Raw genomic sequence first — 26321 nt, 5'->3', positions numbered from 1 at the left:
GACAATAGTTGACAGCACAGAAATTACTGTGTTTTGCACTCCCAAGATCCCAAAGCATGTTGCAGTCAATTAATTAATTAATTAATTCACACAACACCCCCTGTGAGGTAGATAAGTATTCTCCATTTTGCAAAAGGAGAAACTGAAGCACAGAGAGGTTTAAGTGACTTGACCAAGGTCACACAGGAAGTCAATGGCAGAACAGAACACAGGTCTCCTGATTCATGGTCCTGTATTTTTCAGCCATTAGTCTATTCATCTCATGGATTTCTTGTAAATATCACAAACACTTAACAGAGCAAATAGTCCACTCACTCATTAACACAAATAAGTCAGTCTGCTTCCTGGGTTTGAGTACTTTTAAGCCACTGTGAAAATGGACACATCAATACAGCCCTCCACAGAAAAGCTGACAGTCACAGAACGGTGTCATGCTGCAATAACCAAAATCCCCTGCCAGGCGGCTGATGGTGCTTTCTAATCAACTTTGCAATGAATATTTCTTAAATCATTGTTAATCCACCATTTAAGCAGAGATATTGGTTCCAGACAATGAATCACAATACCTAGAGGGGAATATACCTGCCGTTTCCCCAGAGAGCAGGTGATTAACAGACCACGCGTGCTTGTCAGATCAGCTGGCAGCAGTGGTGTTTATCACCTCAGAGCTCCTTGCCTGAAATGAAAGGAACTTTCCTTCCTGTTTTTGATGCAATCAGCTTTTATTTATGTGGGATGAGTGCAAAACTGCTCTTAAAGCAAAACTGCACCTGTTTGGCACTCAGGGGTAAATTCTGCTCTCAGTTACACAGGTGCGCTTCCCACCGAAATCCGAACTGAGAGCAGGACTCTGATGCAGAAATGTGTCCTCCTCTCTCCCCCCCCCCCACCAAATGTTCACAAGGTAAGAAGTAGTTATGAAGGAGCAACATTTTTAGAGGAACAGTGATCCCCTGTATGACCCAGACCTGAACTGAATGTTGAGGAAGAGGCTGAAATATTTGCTTAATGTTTTTTTCCCCCCTCTGTCAGGGGTGCTGTAACAATTTGTATAGTGCAGATTCTGAGAGCCATTGAACCAAACTGTAAACCCTGCATATGATGGAAGCCACTTCAAGCCAGGGGGTGCTGCAGCACCCCAGCACCCCTAGCTCCACCCCCTATGCCCTCTGTTCTTCATTTTCTCCTTCCTCTGTGCTTCTGGGATTCCAACCCACCCAGAATCAAGAGGAAGCCTGTCCCAAAGGGATTTCCACACCCAAGCACTTCAGGTAGTTTGGATAAGTTTGGAAATAAGGATCTGAATATTGGGGTGACTTTTTCCCATGTCAAACCCCAATGCTGACCATCCCGAGCAACTCCTGAACACACCACTCATCACTGGTAACAAGCACTTGCCATGGTGATTAAACTTGTTACCTTGAATAAGGGGTGGTAATTACACCTGGAAAAGGGCTCAAGGCAAAGACCTGCATTTGAACCCACCTTTCTTGAGTGTCTGTATATTTATTTATTTATTTATTTCCTCCAGTCCCTATAGAACGTCTCCGGAATGATGCACTAGTTCGAAAGGAAGGATGTTTATTCTACTGAGAGTTGGGGATTCAGCTGCAGAAGCCAGTATGCTCCTCCTCTGGAGAGCGCGCTGGATTTTTTTTCACCAGAGTGGGGAGTCACTTGTTTTTAGGGCTTGATTATTTATCTAATCTATCTAATCTTATCTATCTATAATACACCGATATATCATTTAGCCTTAAGTTAAGATTAAAATTGAAGGCTGAGATTTTCAAAAGCGATATGTGATTTGGCTGGCTCAATTTTTGGGTGTCTAATTTAAGACCCCTTAAGGGAGCCTGATTTTCAGAAAGCACTGAGCACATTTCCTCTTAAAAGGGCCAGATTTTCAGATGCCTCAGGTTGGGGGTCCCAAAAATGTTATGTGTGCTGGGTGCATTTTTAAGCCTTGGCTTCAGGCTGTGTTAAGATGGGGTCCAATCCCAGAAAGCCTTACTCACATGAGTAATCCTTTCTCACGCTAGCAGTACCATAGAAAGTAAATTGAACTACTCGAGTGAGCAAGACAATGCAGAACCAGACTCATGGTTATGTGAAGGATTTAGAATTAGATTTTAAGCATTACTAGGTATTGGCCTGAAATACCTACTTCTTGTATTACAGGTGGAAGAATGAAGCACGATCATAGATTTCACACTTTGTGGTGAGCCTGCATTTCCTGGTGGAGCCAAGAAGAAAACCGATTAAGTGAAAGCTGGCAGCAGTCAACAAACCTTGCTCTGTTGTAACAAAAACCATAGGAGACCAACCATCAACTTGTATAGGAGAGCAAACAGGGTCATTGTGGAGGTCAGATAGAAGAGATGTGTACTATGGCCCTTCTGCACCTGCACAGTGGATTCTATACTTGGTCTTGAACTGAGATTCACCCTGGCAGTGTTTACTCAAGGAGGTGGGGCAGTTCTTGTATAAAGCAGCACTGGACTGAAACTGAAAACCACACATCTATCGCCTTGTTGCTGGAGGCATTACAGGTAAAACCTCACTTTGCTGTTCTACTTATTTAAAGATTAAATAGGAGAAATATTAGTACTCGAAAAGCATCACAGACGCATCGAAAGGGATTTGGCTTGGGGAGATGGGCTGGGATTCTAACTTAGTCCTGGAGGTATAATGTTACCTGGAGGATTCACTTATATGACTCCAAAATGAGAGAGAGAGAGCGCGAGAGAGTGCGGCGTTTTCAAAGAAGCAAGATGGGTTTGTTTTCCTCTAAAGAACCTCCCTGTGGAATGGTAAGTTGTCAGAAGTAACAGGTAGTGGAGATCCTAAGATAACAATGACTGCACTGTATGCTATAGTTAAACGATGCAGTAAAAAGGTAACTGGCAATGTCCTGTGTTGTATATGTAAAATGAAGGAAATCTGACTTTGTGAATAGTATATGAGAATTCCTCATGGACAGTTAAGAGTTGGAAGGCCATGTGATGTGTCACTGGAAAGGTGACATCCGCTAGACTTACAATAGCATTGTGGATTTTGTCTTGATGTCCAGAGACATTATTGGCTTTCACACAGAGCACATGTACAGCTGCACAACATTGCCTCCCAATTGGGGGGGGGGTTAATTGAGTAATAGTTTCCCATTTTAGAGGAGCACTGTGAAGCTAACTCACTGGTGTTTATAAAGGGCTTTGAGATCCTTGGAGGACAGGGTCTATAAAGAAAAAAGGACTTTCCCTGTGATTGCATAATGCAGGCTGTAGTCAAGGTTAAATATGAAGGTACAGTGCGGGAGGGGAAATACAGGTGGGCAGGATTTGTTGATTTCCCAGAATTCTAACAACCTATAAGGCTACGTTCAGTTGTTTTCCCCTAAAAGACAGAGAGCCAATCGGGCCAACATTTGGTGGAAATATTTTGAAAAGAGGGATTGGGAACACTTTCTGAAGAGCAATAAAAGAGGCTGAATAGTTCAAATATGAAGTAGGAAAAAAATGTTCCTTTTTGCTTACTGCCTTATTTCTACTTTGGACTCAGTGGAAAACTGCAGAAAGAGCCATTGAATAGTGAGGTATATAATATTGCACCAAAAATGCTACTAAAAAAACATTAAGGTTGCAAAGCCAAGCACTCTGAAGTTAGAAAATGCCAGAATGAAGGTTGCCTGTGCACCTTTAATTCAGCACCCTTGTGCATATGCATTATGAGACTCTCTTTAATTACTATGGTGAGAGATTGTGCCACACACTCTCAAAGAAACTGAAGAATCACCTGATCAGCATCCTGTACAGCAAACAGGAGAAGATCAAGAATAAGCTCTCAAAACTGGAGACTCTCTTACAAAACCAACCTTCCACACAAACTTCCACGTGGCTGGACTTTACAAAAACGAGACAAGCCATTTATGATGCACACTTTACTTCTCTACAGAGGAAAAAGGACAGTAAACTATCTAAACTCCTACATGCCACAGGGGGCTACAACAGTGGTACCCTTAACGCACCCAATAATATTGTTAATCTATCCAACCACACACTTAGCCCGGCAGAAGAGTCTGTCCTATCTTGGGGATTCTCTTTCTGCCCCACTACCCCCACACACATGACACAGTTCTGCGGTGATCTGGAAGCCTACTTTCGCCACCTCTAACTCAAGGAATATTTTCAACACACCACTGAACCATGCACTGACCCACAGGACCCCTCCTACCAACACAACAAGAAGAAGAATTCTGCGTGGACTCGTCCTGACAGTCGAAATGACAGACTGGAGTTCTACATAGAGTGCTTCCACAGACTTGCACAGGCTGAAATTGTGAACAAACAGCATCACTTGCCCCATAACCTCAGCCCGTACAGAATGCAGCGCCATCCACAGCCTCAAAAACAACTCTGACATTATAATCAAAGGGGCTGACAAAGGAAGTGCTGTAGTCATCATGAACAAGTTCGATTATGAATAGGAGGCTGCCAGGCAACTCTCCAACACCACCTTCTACAGGCCACTATCCTCCGATCCCACTGAGGAGTACCAAAAGAAACTACACCATCTGCTCAAGAAACTCCCTGCTATAGCACAGGAACAAATCTACACAGATACACCCCTAGAGCCCTGACCAGGGGTATTCTATCTGCTACCCAAGATCCATAAACCTGGAAATCCTGGATGTCCCATCATCTCAGGCATCTGCACTCTTACAGCAGGATTATCTGGCTATTTGGACTCTCTCCTCAGACCCTATGCTACCAACACTCCTAGCTATCTTCAAGACACCACCGACTTCCTGAGGAAACTACAATGCATTGGTGATATTCCTGAAAACACCACCCTGGCCACCATGGATGTAGAAGCTCTTTACACCAATATTCCACACAAGGATGGACTACAAGTTGTCAGAAACAATATCCCTAATGAGACCACGGCACACCTGGTGGCTGAGCTTTGTGACTTTGTCCTCACCCACAACCATTTAAGATTTGGGGACAACTTCTACCTTCAAGTCAGTGGCATTGCTATGGGTACCCGCATGGCCCCACTGTATGCCAACACTTTTAAGGCTAACTTAGAACAATGCTTCCTCAGCTCTCGTCCCCTAGTGCCCCTCCTCTACATTGATGACATCTTCATCATATGGACCCACGGGAAGGAGGCCCTTGAAGAATTCCACCTGGATTTCAACAATTTCCACCCCAACATCAACCTCAGCCTGGACCAGTCCACACAAGAGATCCACTTCCTGGACACTACAGTGCAAATAAGTGATGGTCACATAAACACCACCCTATACCGGAAACCTACTGACCACTATACTTACCTACATGCCTCCAGCTTCCATCCAGGACACATCACATGATTCATCAGCCAAGCCCTAAGATACAACCACATTTGCTCCAATCCCTCAGACAGAGACAAACATCTACAAGATCTTTATCAAGTGTTCTTAAAACTACAATACCCACCCAGGGAAGTAAGGAAACAGATTGACTGAGTGAGACGGGCACCCAGAAGTCACCTGTTACAGGACAGGCCCAACAAGGAAAATAACAGAACACCACCGGCCACCACATACAGCCCCCAGCCAAAACCTCTCCAGCACATCATCAACGATCTACAACTTATCCTGGAAAACGATCCCTCACTCTCACATGTCTTGGGAGGCAGGCCAATCCTTGCTTACAGAAAGCCTCCCAACCTGAAGCAAATACTCACCAGCAACTACACACCACACCACAGAAACACTAACCCAGGAACCAATCCCTGTAACAAACCCCGTTGCCTACTTTGTCCCCATATCTACTCTAGCACCACCATCATAGGACCCAGCCACATCATCAGGGGCTCATTCACCTGCACATCTACTAATGTGACATATGCCATCATGTGCCAGCAATGCCCCTCTGCCATGTACATTGGCCAAACCAGACAGTCTGTACATAAAAGAATAAATGGACACAAATCAGACATCAGGAATGGTAACATAGAAAAGCCAGTAGGAGAACACTTCAATCTCAGATTTAAAAGTAGCCATACTTCAACAAAAAAACTTCAGAAACAGAAACTGCAGAGCTACAATTAATTTGCAAACTTAACACCATTAATTTGGGCTTGAATATGGACTGGGAGTGGTTGCCTCACTACAAAAGCAATTTTCCCTCTCTTGGTATTGACACCACCTCATCAGTTATTGGGAGTGGACCACATCCACCATGACTGAATTGGCCTCATCAACACTGGTTCTCCACTTGTAAGGTATCTCTCTTCTCTTCATGTGCCAGTATATTTATGTCTGTATCTGTAATTTTCACTTCATGCATCTGAAGAAGTGGGTTTTTTACCCACAAAAGCTTATGCCCAAATAAATCTGTTAGACTTTAAGGTGCCACCGGACTCCTCGTTGTTTTTGTGGATACAGACTAACATGGCTACCCCTCTGATTCTTAATTACACGATCACTTATTATATTTTCATACGACCCCTGCCTATCTGACTTACCTCTTCTAGATAGCATCGTCTTTCCCTGTGAATCTGTGGTTTTCCATGATGAAGGGTGTTTCGGGATCTTCATAGTGCCATGCTTTGCTCCCTCCAAACACAGACGCTGGTTTGAAGAAACCTTCTAATGCTCAGAGTGAAATTCCTCCTTGCGGAGGGGTCCACCACAAGGGGAACACAACACACGCAAGTCTCATTTAAACCCCAAGAGCCTGATTCACCATTGCCCTGCACCTTGCACAGTCTTTCACATTAGTGGAAAGCAATTGTAAGAAGCTGCCAGATCAAAATGGTGTCATTTTGTGCCCCCTCTGCACAGGTGTAAATAACTATGCACAGTGAAAGGCAATAGAAAAACCGTGTCTGAGTGTCTGATCCTACGCATTGAAGTTGACTTCAGTGGGTGAAGGATTGAGTCCTGCCAGCTTAAGTGGAACTCACATGGTTCATGGGCCTTGTGTAGGCTCTCTTTCAGGGTTGAATTTCAGCCAGACAGAGCAATATCTTGCTTGGATATGCACATGCGCAGACATACATGATTCCCGCAAAGCTGATGAAGTTATTCTGCAAGAGGAGGGTAGTTTAACTGCCTTATCTTCTACATGCCAGTTGCTAAATTATTCCCAGTGTGTTAAACAATGTAATTAAACACATACACGCACACTAAAAACCCTTGTTCTCCGTCAGAAGAGAGAGAGAGAGCGTGCGTCAGCCCCAGCCTTCAAGCTCTGTTAGTTTTAATTTGAGTTGTGGAATTAGTAATCAGTTTTGCTAGAACACTGTTGCGGGAAATAGATCTTAGCATGCACAAGGCCTAGGTACTGTTTCAAATGAGTATTTGTTAAGGAGAAACCATTCCCTGTCGTGTTATGGTACATTACATGAGATTTATTTCCATTGTATTGAAAAATGCAAGCCAAAAAGGAATGTTCTTTCTCTATGTCAGCTGAGGGCTATTTCTGAATTTCATCTGATTTCTTTGAAATGAAATTGCTTTTTTAAATTAAATAACAAGACAAGACAAGACACTCCTAGTCTTTCCAGGGGATTGTTAAATCCCTAAGAGGAAAGGACTTTAGCTACCTAGAAGGGCAATAATGCTCTCTAAAACATGGGGAAGCTATATTAGCAGTTTCAGTGAATCTAGATGAAGTTTTTAATAATCCTGTGTGAAATGTTCACAACAAAACCAGAAGCCAGGTTCTCATCTAAATATCAGTGCTTCTGCTCTCCTTACCCAGTGTTGGGAGTGTATCGACCAATAAAGATGATCATCTGATAATAGAAGTATCTTTCATCTAGCAAAAAAGGCATAACAAGATCCAGTGGTTGGAAGCCGAAGCCAGACAAATTCAGACTAGAAGTAAGATGCAGATTTTTAACAGTGAGGGTAATTAACCACTGGAACAAATTACCAAGGGAGATGGTAGATTCTCTGTCACCTGAAGTCTTTAAATCAGCCCTGGATGCCATTCTAAAATATATTCTATAGCTCTAACAGAAGTGCCAGACGTTGTGCAGGAATCACTTGGGTGAGGCCATTTGGCCTGTGTTATGCAGGATGTCAGAGTAGATAATCACAGTGGTCCCTTTTTGACCTCAAAATCTATGAACCATCTGCCCAAAGTGACCAGTGGGCTTAAAAAACAAAATGCTGTGAATGAAGATGGCTGGAATGGAATTCGAGGGAAGGTGGGTTGTGTTTGTTGAAAGGGATAGGACTCAAAGGAACGTTCGGTACTTTTAGAGAAGGGTGAAATGGCTTAGGTTAAAACCAGCATGACACGGGGGTTAAAATGTGACTCAGAAATATGTGGCTTGGGATAAAAAAGCCCTTGAGAGCCTTTGTGAAGCAAGGGGCTCTCAGTAGGTTTTATTCCTCTGAATGAGTGTTCTTTCAATAACAGAAGGCCCCAGGTGACAGTGTGTGAATGCATGTTTGTGCCCACATGTGGCTTTGAGAAGGCCATGAGACCGGTACAAACAAAAATCTTCACACTCCGCTTTTGTGCAGAATAACAAAGTCAGGAACCAATTGCTCTTTAAAACTCTGGCAAAGCCTTGGAGCCTTTGAAACCTCTGCCCCCTTCCTCCTCATCTCATGGCCGGATCAGGAATGGAGCTGGAAAATGATGCAGAAGACCCGGGAGGATACTTGTTTGTCTGAGCTCCCATATCGGTGGATTCAGGGCTGGTAATATAGAGGGTTCTTTTGAGGTGGCCCTCAACCTTTCTTCCCTATCATTCCTGACTGTTAGTGATGCTCTCGCAAGCTGTTCTACTTCTGTGCTCTTTGGCAATCCTAAGGGGGAAGGGGCCCGCAGCAAGAGTCACGTCTACTTAAATTCTTCACCAGCAGCGGTGCTCAGTGCTGCATCAGCCCAGAAGTAGACAGAATCCCTCTGTCTAGCCTCAGGACTAGTCATTTGCATGCATCTGGCACATGACTGCAACCAATGAGGAGTCTCACCCAGCTGTGTGAGGAAGCGCTTTTCCCAGCTGACAGCTGCTCTTTGCGCAGAAGGAAAGGCACTCCTAGTTGAGATGGACCCAAACAACATGAGAACACCCCCAAATCTGGGCAGGGCAGTGGGTTTCCAAATCTGGATATGACTCTAAACTTCACGCTAAACCCTAACTCAGCTCTCCAATTGAATCAATGGATCTAAATCCCTCAGACTTTGGAAGGTGTGGATGAAATGCAGATTTTGATCTAGGTCTGGATTTTTGCCTCCTAGTTGTTTGAGAAATTGATCCTAAGACACAGCCATCCCTGAGTCTTTCCATTAACATCAATGGACTTTGCACCAGACCCCAAGGCAGGGCAATGGCTGGAGGGGTGTTTGTCTTGGTTAGCACTCTCAGCAGCACCGTGAATGGTGGAGCCGTATGCATCTGAATGTGGACTAAGCCACCAAGCGTTCAAAAATGAGTCAAAGGAGCTCAGAAAATAAAAGTAAACTCTCACAAAAATACACCGTGCACAAAAGTAACCAACAGCGGAAAGTGTTTTTTGGGCCCACTACAAATGCCTTAGGTTACCATGGTTTCTCATGAAACACCCTTCCCTCCCCTCCCTTGTTGTCCAGCCCCCCACAACCCACCCACACACATACCCCATGTTCTTTTAGATTATCTATACAGTAGTTCAGTGTTTCCCAGACAGTTTGCTCTGCCTGTCTGCCAGGAAGACTTAGAATTGAATCTGAAGCAATGGCAGAGCTGGTTTAAGATAAACCAGGTGAGATTTTCTCTTTCCCCAGGCGTTTCCAGCTAGGAAGGATTTTGTCACAACTACCTCCGTCAGCCTTGTGAGTAGCTGCTCCAGAATCCGCTCTGGGCACTCCCTGTGTGCTTGGAGGGCAGTTAACAATAGCTGACACTCTTTCTCCTTCACAGGATAGAGACATGATGATGCCTGCCCCTGGCCCGTATCAGAAGCTAGAGCGAGGCTGGCAAACCAAGGGGAGGACTGGAAGCCTTCAGAGCCCCCAGAAATTTAACAATCAGGACTTCACCCACTTGAGAGACTACTGCCTGAGCCGAGGCCTGCTGTTTGAAGATGACACCTTCCCAGCACATGTCAGTTCCATTGGTCCCAATCTGCTCTCAGAAGACAAGCTGAGCCGCCTACAGTGGAAAAGACCAATGGTGAGTTCCTCCTGATGGCTTTCAATAGCAAAGCCGATTTCCTGAGTGTAAAATACAACAGCTTTGATTTGTCTCATGGTTGTTAGCTACATCCCTGCTTGGAGGGTTGTGCCCAGCTGTGCTGACCCGAGGGAAGCACTGGGAAGCATTGCGTCTTATGGACAGACCAAGGCTCCCAGGCCTGTGGGGAAGGGTGCCTGGTGTTACATCTCCATTAGAGGGTGAGGGGGTGAAACGTGTGTGCTTCTCCACTGGCCAGCGCACGGGGGCAATGAGCAGGAGAGCACAGGGACTGAGATCACAGCCAGCCCTTGTGAAAGGGCACTAAGGGAGGGTGTTCCTGGCATGTCCCTCCCCCCCCACACATACACCTGTGCAGGAATCAGCCACAATCTTGCCCTTAGTTTGAACCACTTCATTACAAGTATTTGTCCCAAAGCCCCATGGGATGGTGCCCTGCCGTCCTTTCAATTTATCCCACAACCTCTTCTCTGCCCTGAAAACCTCCCCGCCTGCTTTTAAATTAGTAGACGTCAATAGAAATCACTTAAGCTGAAGTTTTCATTTATTTAGGGTTGTTTTAAGTATATCGGATCAGGTCCTCCGCTGATGCAAATTGATGTGGCGCCACTGACTTCAGCTGAGCGACCCTTGATTACATCAGCTGAGATCTGGCTCACTTTTAAGGCACATATTCAGATCATTGGTCAGCTTGCTCCATCATTTCCCTAAAACCTTGAGGCAAAGCTTTGCAATCAGTCCTAGTTCTGCAAAGCCATGGGGCCAAATTCTGGGTACAACTCCACTGAAGTCATAGGGCCAGATGTAGGGAATGGTGTAAATTAGACCCTTCCCTTTCTCTTTAACCTAGATATCTATGCACTCAGACTCTCTTCAAACCTACTTCCACTTCTCCTACAGATGAGTAAGGAAGTCACCGGTGTTGTAAAGGGGTCTGAAACTGACAACATTTTAGGATTTGGCCCCTAGAATAACAGACTGTAGAAACGGAAACAGCCTGTTATCCACTCCCATCCCCATGCCAATTGCAGGATTGCCCCTACTTTCTAGTGCTTTGTCCAGCCTACTTTTTAAAAAAGTCCCAAGCAATGGGACTTTACCACTTCCCCAGGCCGGACTATTGTACACATCTTTCACTCACCCAGTAGAGCTGCACCTTCTTGCAGCACATGTGCCCCATGACTGTATTTTCTCAACCACTTTCCTTAGCTCCCCCTAACATTTAAAGTCTGGTTAGAAATCTGACTGCAAAGAAAAATAGCACCTTGGTCCTATTCGTCTCTCCTCATTCTGTATCTTCTGAGTCACATAATATCTGGTTATTTAAGGGACAGATCATTTTTACTGCTGTCAGTGTTCCAGATCCAATATAGCAGCTGAGGAGCAAGCTGCCTTCTATTTTACCCTGTGCATCATCAAGAGAATTGCCAATTACATTCAGAGTCTGGGATCTTTGTAGCTGGTGCTAATGTGCAAAGCAGAAAGAAAACAGCTTGATTTTCAGACACCAGGCAGTGGTGACAGTTAGAGACAACTTGTTTTGACTTCTAAAGTGAGCCAATTTGATATGGGAGTCCTTGAGGGGGAATAGATTAGGAGCACCACGATGTCATTTTTATTGTCGCTTTTCTTGATTATGTAGTAGCTGCACTTGAACAGTAGCTGTGAAGATTAAGGGCCATGTCTTCAGACCCAGCCTCTGGTTTTGTGCCCACAGAAAGGTGTGTGCTGTTATTTGCACCTTCAAAACTGTGTGTTCACATGTTCTACATGTGCAATTTCAAGCATTGTTGTTCTAAATAGGGGTGATTAACACTGAATTAGGCAGGGATCCTGTGGAAAAAATAATATGTGATTCTCATTACAGACTCTCTCATAATTACAGCTGGACAAAAAAAATTGGCCGAATATTTTATTCACCAAAAACGTAGTTTCAGATGAACCAAAATTATGAACCAATTCATGTTGAATTCGGCAAATAGTTTTGGCAGAACAAATAAATACAAAATTTTTAAAAGTTGGAATATTTCATTTTAATTTTTTTAAATGAAACATTTTGTTTTTTCATTTTCAGACAATGTTTCATTTTGAAATTTGCCTACATTTAATTGATCCCTCCCACAAAATCATTTTGGGTCAAACAAAGCATTTTGGCCAACTCCAAAATAATGTTGGGAGAGGGATCATTTTGCCAAAAAAAGGTTATTTCAGGTTAATCCAAAACAGTTTTTGTTTTGGTTCAGGCAACAAAATGAATGTTTACTTATTTGCACAGCTCTAAGCGTAATACATATGCACAAAGAGGCTAAATCAAGATTGCACAGGCAACTTTAATTCTGGCATTTTCTGATTTCTGAGTGCTTAACTTTGCAATCTTAAAAACATTCTTTTAATGTAGGGTGAGTGAGTGAGTGTGTGTGTGTGATCATTATACTGCAGTAGTGCCAGGATGCTGCAACAGAGATCAAGATCCCACTGTGCTAGGCACTGCACAAACACCTCACTAAAGTCCATCCTTGCCCAGAAGAGTATGCAATCTAAATAGAGAAGCCAGACAAAGGGCGGGTAGAGAAACTGAAGCACAGAGAAGTGAAGTGACTTGCCCAAGGGCACACAGCAAGTCTGTTGCAGAGCCAGAAAAGAACCCATGTATCCTGACTCTCAGGCAGAGCTTCTATTCACTGAAGAATGCTGCCTCTCCATTAGTATGTATCACTTGTATTGTAGCCAGCCCTTGAGGCCACATTCAGAATCAGGGCCCTCCTGTGCTAGGCATTGTGCAAACACATTTAAAGGCAATCCTTGCACTGAAAGAGCAATCTAATAGTCAGTTTAACTCAGGTTGAGTAGCACATTGTCCCACTGTTCACGAAGGAAGGCGCCATGCAGCATGAGTTAGGGCATTGGAGTTTGGCCCTACTGTGAGATAGGACGCAGCAAGTGGGTGTGCCAGGCAGCTGGAAGGGCTGTCTGGATGACTCAGGGTGGCAGCGAGAGACGTATGTGGTTATCAATACTAGCTCTGTGATGATTAGTAGGTTTCAGGTAAAAAGAATCATTTAAAATGGGTGACTCGGGTTTTCTCTGGTCACACCATCCCAGCCTCCAGATGGTGCTTGAGGCCCTTTGGGAACAAAGATTCCTATGGGCCTTCTCTCGTGTAACCTGCCTCCCTGTGCCAGAGGACCCCTGAAAGGGGGAGGTAGGGTCAAAGTGGGAACGGGTCACTCCTTGGCATGTAGCACAGAGAGAGCCCCCAGGCTGTAGGCTGACCCGGAGAAAGGCTGCAGAAGGAGAACGGAGGCAGAGGTGCTGCATTGTGCACACGGCCACACACCCAGGTCTCACTGATCCGTGGCTAACTGCTGCTACTATGCTGAGCACTGTGTAGGATGGGCCCAGCCCTGCTGCCTGCACAATGTAGCCTGTTAGTTTACGTTATTGATGATTTATTTCGCTCGTTGTGCATACAGGGCTTACCCACAGCGTTAGCTTTCCCACCCTCTTCCTAAATAAAGTGCCACCTTCGTTAAGAAACAATCTGCCCATTGATTTTTTTTTTTTTTTAATCAGAGTTCTGCACCGGGCACAGACATAATTTATTTCCTGGAATTTGCAGGTGGAGGCCTGAGCGGCTAGCTACATTCACACCCAGAGACCACGTCTACCACGGCCACAGTTCTAGTGCCTGTAAAATCAGATGGGTGCTACAAATAATGAAGCCGGCAATATTAATGTTCACAATCCCTATGACCACCTAGCAGCGTGCCCGTAGCTTTTGGGGGGCATTTATCCAGGCACAAAATCAAAGACTGGTTTGAAGCCACCTTAAAAATGTGGCCCTAATACTGCTGCACGATAACCCAAAGAAATAAAATACCCCCCACTTCCTCCCCTCCCCCACCATTCACAAAAGAAGAATTCAGGAATTCGGAGTCTAATTTGAGATGCCCCAAGCTCCCGGGAAATATGGGAAACACACAGTGGCAAGTACTGCAGCTGTTGTGTGCTACCTGTCCTTCAGTCAGTCTACAGGGCTGTCTTCTGGTGTGAGCAGAGGCTGCTGGGCTGTTCCAAGCTTGGATATGTTTTTGGAGGGTCACAAGGGTGTGGAGCCTTAAGATCCCACTCAGTATTTCCGTTTGCCTGAAAAAGCAGCTTGATGATGTGGAAACAGCATTTCCACCCTGTGATTGTTTCACGCAAGAGGCATCTTTGCCTATTCAAGCTGATTGAATCAGACTGAGACTTCAGACTCAATTGAGCTCTGGACGGGGGAAGCCACATGATGGACTAGTCTACGCTCAAAAATTTTGCCAGAACAGCTATACTGGCAAAACTCTCAGAGCATAGATGTGGTTATACCGGTATAAGTGTTTTGCGGGTATAGCTTATTCCTCTAGCCTCGGCTGCTTGTCCATAAAGAAAAATGGGGTATAGCCAAAAAGATCACATAGGAGACCCTAGATTTGGAGCAAAACAAAAGTGAAGAGTTGATGTATTAAATGCCTTTGTATTAGTGGGTTGCATATCTCACTGACCTCTCTGCTTACTAAGTAGGAGTGTAATCTATGTAGTGAAGTCCCACAGCTAACACAGGTAAAGGATTTAAGACCTCTTCTAAGCGCTGAATCTATGTTCTGACATGAGCTCACACATATGGCTGATGTGTTGCATCCGAAGAAGTGGGTTGTAGCCCACGAAAGCTTATGCTCTAATAAATTTGTTAGTCTCTAAGGTGCCACAAGTACTCCTGTTCTTTTTGCGGATACAGACTAACACGGCTGCTACTCTGAAACCTGTCATGAGACTGTGATTAATAACAACACTATATTTACTCTCTCTGTTTGCTGTTTTCATTCTTTTTGAACCTTGAACTGAGCAATCCAAACAGCCAGGTAAATATCTATGTGGAGGAGGGGGAGTCCTATTTTGTTTCTTGCATATCCTATGGTTATTTGGCAGTAATTCTACAACACACCCTCTCTCTGGTACTTACATAATATCTGAGCACCTCCCAATCTTTGTCCTCTGAGCTAGGGAAGTACTATTATTCCTCTCTTGCCACTCTTTCTTGGGGAACTGACACTCTCGGTCTGAATATTAAGTGACTTGTCTAATCTTACACAGAGCCTGCAACAGAGCAGGGTCTCCCAAGTCCCAGACTAGCACGTGAACTACCAAACAATTCTTCCCCGGCTAAGTGGCTGCTCTCTAGGCTTATTCCAAGATAGCAATGAGTAGTAGTAATGTATTATATATTACAACTTTGGTGTGCATGGCACTCTATAAACAGTGATAGACAAGGACCCTGCCCCATGGGGTTTACAATCTCAGCCATTTACAGTGGTCTAAATCCAGAGTAACTCCGTTAAAGGCAATGATCTTACTCTGGATTAACATCCTTGTAGCTAAGAGCAGAATTTGGCCTTCCATCAATAAGCTCCTTTACAGCGACTCCAGAGGTTCATAGAATCATAGAAGATTAGGGTAGGAAGAGACTTCAGGAGGTCATCTAGTCCAACCCCCTGCTCAAAGCCGGACCAACCCCAGCTAAATCATCCCAGTCAGGGCTTTGTCAAGCTGGGCCTTAAAAACCTCTAAGGAAAGAGATTCCACCACCTCCCTAGGTAACCCATTCCAGTGCTTCACCACCCTCCTAGTGAAATAGTTTTTCCTAATATCCAATCTCCACTGCAACTTGAGAACATTGCTCCTTGTTCTGTCATCTGCCACCACTGAAAACAGTCTAACTCCATCCTCTTTCTAACCCCCCTTTGGGTAATTGAAGGCTGCTACCAAATCCCCCCTCACTCTTCTCTTCTGCAGACTAAATAACCCCAGTTCCCTGAGCCTCTCCTCATAAGTCATGTGCGCCAGCCCCCTACTCATTTTCATCGCCCTCCACTGGACTCTCTCCAATTTGTCCACATCCTTCCTGTAATGGGGGGCCCAAAACTGGACGCGATTCTCCAGATGTGGACTCACCAGTGCTTAATAGAGGGGAATAATCATTTCCCTCAATCTGCTGACAATGCTCCTACTAATGCAGCCCAATATGCCGTTAGCCTTCTTGGCAACCAGGGCACGTTCTTGACTCATATCCAGCTTCTCATCCACTGTAATCCTCAGGTCCCTTTCGGCAGAACTGCCGCTTAGTCAGTCGGTCCCCAGCCTGTAGCAGTGCACCGGATTCTTTCATCCTAAGTGCAGGTTGATGGGAAATTGAGTTGAAAATAGAAGGGAAAGAAGTAACAGTAAACAAAGGAAAGGGCATACTGGTCTTTGGGGAGTCTAAAGTGTTCTGGGAGAGTTGAGGAATGACTCTTTTCACAACTCTTCCACAGCATGCTTTGGATGTATTTGCATAGGAGATAGATCTGTGTTCCTCTCTTTGCATCGCTGGTGATCATTTGCGTGGTGTTTGCCTCTTGAGTTATTTTCTTATTCCCGTCTGCCTTAGCATCATAACAATGTAGCTACAGCCGCACACGAGTAGATGGAAGGAGATACCCAGTTTAGTCTATAAAATCCAGGTAGGAGGAGCTGCTGCTCTGCAGACCCTGAATTTATCTGGACTTTGGGAGGCAATGTAAAACTCCGGTGGAGTGCAAAGATAAGGAGCGGAGGGTGGACACTACTAGTGAAAGTACCACAAGAAGTATCAGTGGAGTTACTGCTGATGAGTGGATCCAAACCTCCCTACATCCCTATCTCAACAGTCAACCTACCACTCATCCTCGTCACATACAATCATCATAACTATATTTTAAAATATCTGTGTAGCTTCAGCGTTTCTCATGCTGGTGGACTGTGATGTCTGTGTGGTTTGCTTGGAAATGATTGGTTTCAGAGTAGCAGCCGTGTTAGTCTGTATCCGCAAAAAGAACAGGAGTACTTGTGGCACCTTAAAGACTAACAAATTTATTAGAGCATAAGCTTTCGTGGGCTACAGCCCACTTCTTCGGATGCATAGAATGGAACATATATTGAGGAGATATATATACACATACAGAGAGCATGAAAAGGTGGGAGTTGTGTTACCAACTCTGAGAGGCCAATTCAAACTGTCTGTACTGGGCTATCTTGATTATCACTTCAAAAGTTTTTTTTCTCTTACTTAATTGGCCTCTCAGAGTTGGTAAGACAACAAACTGTCTGTTTTGAAATGGTGTTTAATCCCAAATGCAGAGGCAAATGAACATGCCTAAGCAAACAACAAGACACAAGAGGTGTAAAATATTTGACTCAGCCGGCAGATATTATAAGGGTCACTCGTACAGAAGACCCAGAGAGATATTTAAATGAGCATTTTCCTACCATAAATACTAAAATCCCATGGAATTCTCTTTAATCCCAAATCATCTTTACAGACCTAGGGAGTGGTACAGCATTGCCATTCATTCCTTTCCCTGGTTTGTCCCTCCAGTAAGCCCAGCCTGGTCATGTCCCTGAATACGATATCCCGCCGTCTAATCAATGGTCAGTCTCATGGTCGGACTGACTTCAGTTGTGTCTGTATTATTTCCCTGGGCGTCCTGTCATCTGTTTGTCTTCTGCAGGGCCCCACTATCACAATCTTTTTGATTGTAGCTAATTCTGTACCCTGATTTCAAATCCAACTCGCCTTATGCCTTCGGTCGTTCAAAAACACCCTCTCATCTCTACAGCCTCCAGCTGTCTGATGTCTCTTTCATTTAATGCAGCTGGTTCCAAATCATAGACTAATACCGTTAGTACACTGGGCTTGATAAATTTTAACTTTGGTACCAAATAGAATGCTTTTATCAGTCCATAATTTTGTCAGTTTCTGTGCAGCCCTTGTAGTTAAGGGACATCCTCTTTTAACCTCATCCTCGATGGACCGTCCCCACTGATCGAGCTTCCTAGGTACACATAAGATTTTACTTTGTTCTACAACTTCACCATTGCTTCATTTCAACACTTTATGGATTGTCCCTTTTCCAAGTTGTAACCACTTTGTCTTCTTAGCATTTACTCTCAATCCAAGTTGATTGCATTTCAGTCTTCCAAGGTAGCAAAGACTATCCTCGTTAATTCAAATGTGGCTGACAGTTGTACGATGTTATCTGCATAAGCTAAGAATCTTAAATCTAGCTTATCCAGTGTCATGCCCTGCAATTTGTCTAACATTCTTAATGTCTAGTTTAAAAACATGATGAAAAGCAATGGTGATTCCATGCCCCCTTGTCTTGCACCAAGTTTTGATTTGGAATTATACAACATTTAAAAAAAAATTAGGCATGCAGGGTTGAATTCAGAGGCTTTTGCTCTTTAATCATCCAGGCAGAACTCTTACTGAATTCAGGGAAGCTTCCGCCTGAGTGAAGCTTGAGTAAAAAACCAACAGTAAGGACTTTGGAATTTGGTCCACAGTAAATAAACCCTGCGTCCGTAGCTCCATTAACAGAAATAATGCAAAACAGCCCAGCCAGATCTAAATTAGGGATGTGTGACTCACAAAAGGCTCAGAGGTTTAGTCTGGAAAAGCATACACAAATCTGGATGCCTAGCCAAAATCGGGATGCCTAGCTAATGAGCTGAGCTTTCTGAGGCCCTCTCTACAGAAAGACACACCCAGGCCCAACTTCCTTTTCCCTTGGACTGATCCCAAGTCCCCCTACCTTCTGATTCCTAGATTGGAAGGCGTAAAGTTCTCCTCCAAAGGACGGGCACCCACTCCCCAACTCAAGGAAACAGCATGGTTTGTTGGAGCTGCTCAATGCCCAGATGTCATGGTGATGAAGGCATTAAAGAACCTCACAGACTCTAAGGCCTGAAGGGACCATCATGATCATCTAGTCTGACCTTCTGCACATTGCAGGCCACCTAACCTCACCCACCCACTCCTGTAATAGACCCCTGACCACTGCCTGAGTTACTGGAGTCCTCAAATCATGATTTAAATAGAAAGTCTCCCCCTCTTCCAGTGGAAGGCAGAATGGCTGTGGATGTCCGGCCAGGGAGAACGTAATTCTTCCTCCCCTTGTGAGAGGCAGCATGGTTTAGGGAAGGAGAGCCCGAATCTCTCATTTCTGTCTGCATGTGGCCGGCAGCATGTGGAGAGCTCCAAGGTCTTTTTCTCACTCTCCAGGTGTTATGCTCATACAAAGCACACGGGATCTTTATAGAGGAAGGTAAATACACACAGTGTTTATTGAGAATACCACAGTTAGCATATGCTTTTTAGACAGACAGACAGACAGACAGACAGACACACACACACACACACACACACACACACACACAGGGTCCTGCAGTGATGTTTATAGTTACCAGTCCAGAGTCTGGATCAATCTAGTGGCCAGCCAGATTGGTCACAGAGGGGAGCAGGGTTCTATCGGTCGCGATCCGATGCTCCTGGAGTGTGGCAAGACGAGCCCAAAGTCCTATGGCAAAGCACCCTGTTCTTATAGGTTTTCTTCTCTGTTGAAGCCTATGGATTTTGATGTGTCACTTTGTGACTGGTTACTTCTTAATTGGTGTAAACATTCCAATACACCTCCAAGAGGGTCATCCTGTCCTTTGTTCCGATTTAATCAATTGTCTTTAGGGGTGCCAGCCTTTACCTCAGGGTCGTCAATCTGCCCTTCATTATGGATGCGTGTTGATGATTCTTTGGTGTCCTTTAAGTTTCTTCACTCCTTCTTCCTTGACTCTGGCTATAACAATGGCCTTCACACCTTATCTTTTTCTAATGCATACATTCCTCATTCACACAAACAGATTGAGAATACAAACAGTAGTATTCTATATTGAGCAAAAGGGCATTGCAAATTAAACCTTGCTAAGTTTTACAATCAATAACCAAGACAATTTACATTGAGACCCAGGCCTTCAATGTTCCTCTAATCTACTTAACATAGACACAATAGAGAATCCTGTCTCTTACTTCCTAATTTGTAATACATATAGGAAACCATAGTAGCTTTATAACTTATTCTAAAACAAAAGGATGACCATAATTAGTCATAAGGATTGTTCTGGTCTGTCATTCCTTTCTGCTATTCAAAAAGGGTGGCTGACAATATGAAATCAAATCATACATTAATTCTCATAGTACATTATAAAATCCAGCTCCTACACAGGTGGCACAGTGGTTTCAGAGAGGTGATTTCTGTCCAGGAGGCTTAGAGGATGACAATAAAAATAACAATACTTAGCGCTTGTATAGTGCTTTCTCTTTGCAAAGCACTATACTAGCACTACATCATTCATCTGGACCAGGGGTCGGCAACCTTTCAGAAGTGGTGTCCCGAGTCTTCATTTATTCACTCTAATTTAAGGTTTTGCGTGCCAGTAATACATTTTAAAGGTTTTAGAAGGTCTCTTTCTATAAGTCTATAATATATAACTAAACTATTGTTGTATGTAAAGTAAATAAGGTTTTTAAAAATGTTTAAGAAGCTTTATTTAAAATTAAATTAAAATGCAGAGCCCCCCCGGACTGGTGGCCAGGACCCAGGCAGTGTGAGCGCCACTGAAAATCAGCTCGCGTGCTGCCTTCGGCCCGCGTGCCATAGGTTGCCTACCCCTGATCTGGACTTTACCTCTGAGAAGCATCTGAACTTTTGGATGTCTATGTGAAGCAAATCTCCAGGGCTTTTGCAGTTCTCCCATCACTGCTTTTAAACAGTCATGAATTTCAAATCACCAGGACGGTGAGGTAGCACATAATGACCTTATAGGGTATCAGTTGAAAGTGACATAAGAGAGGCTGTGTGGTTGTGAAGGATGCACTGCTGGTAAGTGTTGGTTACTTACACTGGTCTTTACGTTCCCTCTTTTTCAGATGATTGAGAGAAATCCCCATTTAATCATGGATGGTGTTAGCAGATTTGATATCATTCAAGGAGAAATAGGTAAGATCAAAGGTCTGTTTCAGGGGGTAGCCAGCCTGAGCTGTAGACCGTAGTCCTTTCCTTTGCTGCTGTCTGAGAGCTTGGTTTGATTTAGTGCACACACTCACAAATCCATACGGAATCCATCCCAGATATTAAATGCCAATGTCTTTTACAGCGCCTTTGGGCCAAGCCACTTTGATGTCTCAATGACTCCCATCATCCTTTATGTCTGCAGAACTATGGGTGCAGAAGGGTAGACCCAGACCAGATAGAAAATGAAGTTCCATGGGCCAAAACTGGTATCTGTCTCTGTCCTGCTGTAGCTCCATCCCTTCTCACCCCCCACCCCCCTCATGATCTCAAAAGGATCATGTTTCCTTTTGAGAGTAACAAGAGTATTCCTCTGGAAGAAATAGCACTGTCATCAAATGGCTCATCCTAGCTCAGGGTCTGGCAGTTGCCTGCACCACTTCCTATCCTGTAGAACTAGGATACCCACAAAGGGAAGGAGCTTCTGTGTGATGCCCAGTGCCTCCGCACAGTGCCTTTGGCTCCCTCTTCCTTCATGGCAGTCAGATACCATAGCGATGGGTGCAGTATAGAAACATACATGGATGGGTGGCTGGATGGCAGCATGCTCCCTGAGGCCGAGTGTCTCTGAGTCTTGGACAGTCTGCCCACGTTTTTATTTTATCCAAACTGGTTCTTCCAGTCCTTCTGCAGTAACCCTGTTTCCTAAAGAAAAGTGTTAGAAAGATATAGACCCTGGCAAGGCAGAGGGAGATCATGAGGCAATACGTGTAATTGCATCTGGTTGTTACTTGTCTCCCTGAAGGTGATTGCTGGGTTCTGGCTGCCCTGGGATCTTTGACATTACAGAGGCAATTTCTGGAAAATGTTCTGCCAAAGGACCAAGGATTCAAAGAGAATTATGCTGGGATTTTTCATTTCCGGGTATGTACTATGTGCGATAGTGATTTTGCTCCACCTTGTTTGGGTGGAGTGTTCAGATGGTTCTGAACTACAACCCCAGATCCAAGCACCCCTGAATTTTGGGGAAGTTCAAAAGCTGATCCCCTGCACAGGATTTTGCAAACGGCCCCCTATTTTCTAATGGGCTGAACCAACCCTCTTGATCCAGACACCCACAATTGTCAGATTATTTGAACCTGGTTCTAAATGTTATGGTTTGAGCCCATTTCTAGTGAATGCTGTTCTTCTTATTAATTAGTGCAAATATGTATTTTTTACAGAAGTCCTGCCTCTGTTTCAAATCTGACAGTTATGACTGATAGTAAATCTGGGTTTGTCGTCTAGTTGATCTTTTTATTTCTGTGTTCTGCAGCTTCACCTACCAGATTCCATCAGCTAGGCAGGAGTCGCCAGCCCTTTAACACTGCTCAGATAACTGGTTTTGATATTTTAAAAATGGGTCTGATCCTAAGGGACAAATCTCTTTGGGAAGAAACTGAAATTTACTAATCTTGAAATACTCAGAATCCTCCAGATAGATATGTTACTATTTTCCATACACCACTTATTCAACTCTGAGAGATTGGATTGGGTGAAGGGCAAGTATCATATGATCTGTTCTTAGAGGAGTTGGCATAAGAGGGAGACTTTACATTGGAGTATCACAAAGTGCCAGAAACTAAAGATGGAAATGAACCATTAGATCACCTTGTCCTTTCCCCATACAATGCAAAATCGTTCTCAAGTGCATTCTCTTTTACTTTGTCCAGTTTAAAGAAGATGATGCTAGCAATGGCGCTTACACAATTTCTCTCGAAAGACTATTCCATAGTGTAACAGATCTTTGTACTAGAATGTTCTTGCTAGTCCTTATGTTCCATTGCTCCTAGTAATACCAGGTGTTTCAATCCTGACTCATCTCCAATATGCAGAGGGGCATTATACAAGATAAACCAGCTGACCATACATTAAAATGAGGCAAACTAGAATTTCTTTCATGAGATTTCCCCAAAAGATTATTTAGGAGCAAACTTTAACTCTCAAGCAATACGAATACATTCCAGTATTTGAAAATATGTTTTCCCTGTCTTCTCACCTTCAAATCAATACACATCCTTCTCCTTTTCCTCGAACAAGCAGCCAAGACAACAAAAGACTGAATGAAAGCATCTCTTCGGTAATACCCTTAAATCATCCCACCAAAGATATTTTAGTGCTGTCCACATTGTATGTCTCAATATTCAGTTCCAAGTAACATCACAAACACGGCATCACTTTCATTAGTAGATATAAACATGTCTTATCTTCCTATAGTGTCTTTCATCCTTCAGGATCTCAAAGCACTCTACAGTCCTAAGAGCTGCTGAAGGCCTCCTACCAAACGCTGAACCTGCCTCAACTCCCAAAGCAGTCAATGGGAGTTAAGGGGGCTCAGCATCTCACAAGGATTAGATTCTTGGGGTCAAATTTTATCCCTAGTGTAAGTACACTGAAGTTAATGGAGTTACATCAAGGATGAAACGAGCCCTTTGTGTGTACAGGAATCCCTTTACCCATTACAGAAGCACAGCTAGCCCTGGAGTGGAACATGGCAGCCATTAGAACAGTATACTGCAGCCCTGTGCAGCAGCTCAGGATAAGAAATGAAAAAGTATTTCTTATCCAGTTGAAACCTCTGGAAGAATTAAGGTAGAGTGGGACTGCCTGAGATGGAAACTAGCCACGGCACCAGGATTAATGTCCTTGTTCTTGTGAAAAGTTTGATGGGAGCTTGAATGACGACAAATGGTCAGAACTTCAGTTTCAGGGTTCATCCAAGAAGTACCTCCTAACACCATAGTGGGTCACACCCTGCCTACAGCAGAGAGTTCAATGGCATGAGATTTTTCTTCTTGGCTGCCCCTAGCTCCTGATCCTTGAAGTTTGCCACCTCTCCAGACAAATAAAGAAAGGACATAAAAAGGATGAGCTTTTTTTTAACCAGCAAAATCTATTTTCAGTTTACATGAATTGGCACAATAGTGGGTGCAGTCTACCTCAACAGGACCCTTTTCTATTCAGTTCACAGTCACTTTCTCAGCTGCAGAACCTAAACTCCTCAGGGCTGCCTCCAAACTCTCAGAAATCCCACAAAGCCTGAGTCTCGGGCCAAAAGCCAGAGGTTAGGCCATGGTCACTGGTTCCTGGGAGATTCAGAGGGCAGAATGCCCCTTATTGAGTGATGAACATCTCTTCTAGCAGCATCCTGGGGTTTGCCTGGAGGACTCCCACCCAAGTGCTAGCCAGGCCAGACCTTCTAAGCTTGTGAGACATGACAAGGTCACAGCCTGAAAGGGTATGGCAATCAGAACATCTGCAGCACCCTTTATCCAAGAGAAAACTAGCAAAAGGAAAATGTAATTCAATACTCGGATGCCCTCCTAGACTTTGTTAATCCCCAAACAGCAGGAAGAGTCATACTACATTCTGAACTTTACTTTTGTCTATCTGGATTCAAATTGCAGTAATCCCTCAGACACCTCCTTGTTTATACTCCAGAAAGATGTTTGCCTGCTATGCTTGCACATGAGGTGCTGCATGAAGGTGTGACTGATTCTCAAACCCAAATCCTTTGTACCTACAGGCCTGCTGCATGCAGGTTGGTTCTTGCAATGAGCTTTCCCCTGTTGAGCAAGTGCTCTTGGTTGTGGCAGAAAAGGGCTCCTCCTTTTGGAAGGCCAGTGCTTCAGATCTTCCAAGCTCTCTCACATCTGTGTCTTTCTCCTGTGATGATGTGCCTAAATTAAAGATGGGCTGAACCCAGGGCCTTTTGTCCAGCTGGGCTCTCCTCAAACCTGGGTGGTTCAGAAAAAATAGAACCTGCATTCAAGCCAATCCTGGTTTTACTTTTGCAAAATCTAAAACACTGCTCCTCATCTATCTTCAACCTAAACTAAATGGAAGGTTTGGGTTGAGAAAGACTAGGGAGAATTATCAAACCTGCATTCCATTTAGAACCCCAAGCTAGTTTGCCACTGAGGGTACCCACTGCAAATACCAATACTGTTCAAACAGAACAATGCATTCCTGTAATTTTTGCTCACACAGCCATGGAAATATAGCAATGCTGGGACAAATTTATCCCTGGCATAACAGCACAGAAGTCCTTAGCATTACTACAGGTATGGATTTGGCCAGTTGTGATATCAAAGTCCTGCTGCACTACATTAGTTTGCTAATGACTCTAGCAACAGTTCCGTTAGTTCATCCCCTGCTGATCACTCTCCAGCTGGATCAGTCAGAAGAACACCTGTTCTGTCCAGCTGTTGAAGTGGCCAATTGCCTCCTTTTCATTTGTCAAGCTGATGGATAATAGCCCCAACTGTGCTCTGCCTGTCCAGTACAATCCATGTCAAAGTTTAGAAAGATCTAGATCTAGAGAGGTTTCAGACACAGGAAAGAGAGGGAAAGGACTATCCAAAGACTATCTCTTGGTGAAGAGCATCTCTGAACCTGAGATGTACCCAAGAGAAGTTCCATATAGAGCTGAGTAGCGAGGCGTACCACTTTGTTTGGACACTTAGTTTTCTGCCCTTTTCGAAACACCTGCCTTAGTCCAGTCATGGTAATACTTACTCACCTACATGTACTTTTCCTCCCATGTAATTCCAGAGCGCTTTGTGTCCAGAAATGACCCACCACTGAAACACAGCCACTTCTCAAATGAAATTCAGCACCTATTTAACAGTACACAGCAACAGTACAAAATAGCTTATGAGAGAAAGCAAAGTTACTTACATTCCTGGTTTACATTCACTCTTGGACTATTTCTGGAGACTGTCATTTGGCAGCACTATTTATTCTTACAATAGGTTTTTTTTTTCTTTTCTTCTCTTTTTCCAGTTCTGGCATTTTGGAGACTGGGTGGATGTGGTGATAGACGACCAGCTGCCTTTTCTCAATGGGAGGTACCTGTCTGTTCAACCGCGCAGCAGAAATGAATTCTGGCCATCCCTGCTAGAAAAAGCATATGCCAAGTAAATATACCCGCCAAGTCTGTCTTTCCTGCCATCGCTGAGTCTTGTGCTTGTGTGGCTATATGTTGTGCCAACTGCTTTGGACAAAGTACCTTGTGTAGTGTTGTTCAGGACCATGGTCCAATATTTTGAGCACTGGATATGTAATGAACGGTGGCTGCACATTCTTGCAGATATTACAGGTTAAAGGCTGTAGATTTTAAACTGAAGATCTAAAGTTCCCTGGTTCTCTTATGTGCTTTTCTTTCTGAGAGGCAGTATGGTCCAGTGGATAGGCCATTGGTAT

The 26321-nt window shown here is 44.0% G+C and overlaps 1 protein-coding gene across 1 annotated transcript in view; it reads left to right on the top strand.

Moving 5' to 3' along the window:
* Positions 1–9882: 9882 nt before the first annotated feature.
* CAPN13 (calpain 13) overlaps positions 9883–26321 on the top strand; it is a 50671-nt gene continuing 34232 nt past the window's right edge. Inside the window, exons 1-4 of the mRNA XM_024218172.2 lie at positions 9883–10161; positions 20996–21065; positions 21883–22001; positions 25902–26035. Of these exons, the coding sequence (XP_024073940.2) occupies positions 9919–10161; positions 20996–21065; positions 21883–22001; positions 25902–26035 (566 nt within the window). The 5' untranslated portion in view covers positions 9883–9918. The remainder of the gene's footprint in view (positions 10162–20995; positions 21066–21882; positions 22002–25901; positions 26036–26321) is intronic.

This window comes from Terrapene carolina, unplaced genomic scaffold (assembly GCF_002925995.2).
Source record: "Terrapene carolina triunguis isolate 2854851 unplaced genomic scaffold, T_m_triunguis-2.0 Scaffold406, whole genome shotgun sequence".
Lineage (NCBI taxonomy): Eukaryota > Metazoa > Chordata > Testudines > Emydidae > Terrapene > Terrapene triunguis.
The sequence above is the reverse complement of the archived record's forward strand: the minus strand, read 5'-3'. Positions and strand labels throughout refer to the sequence as shown.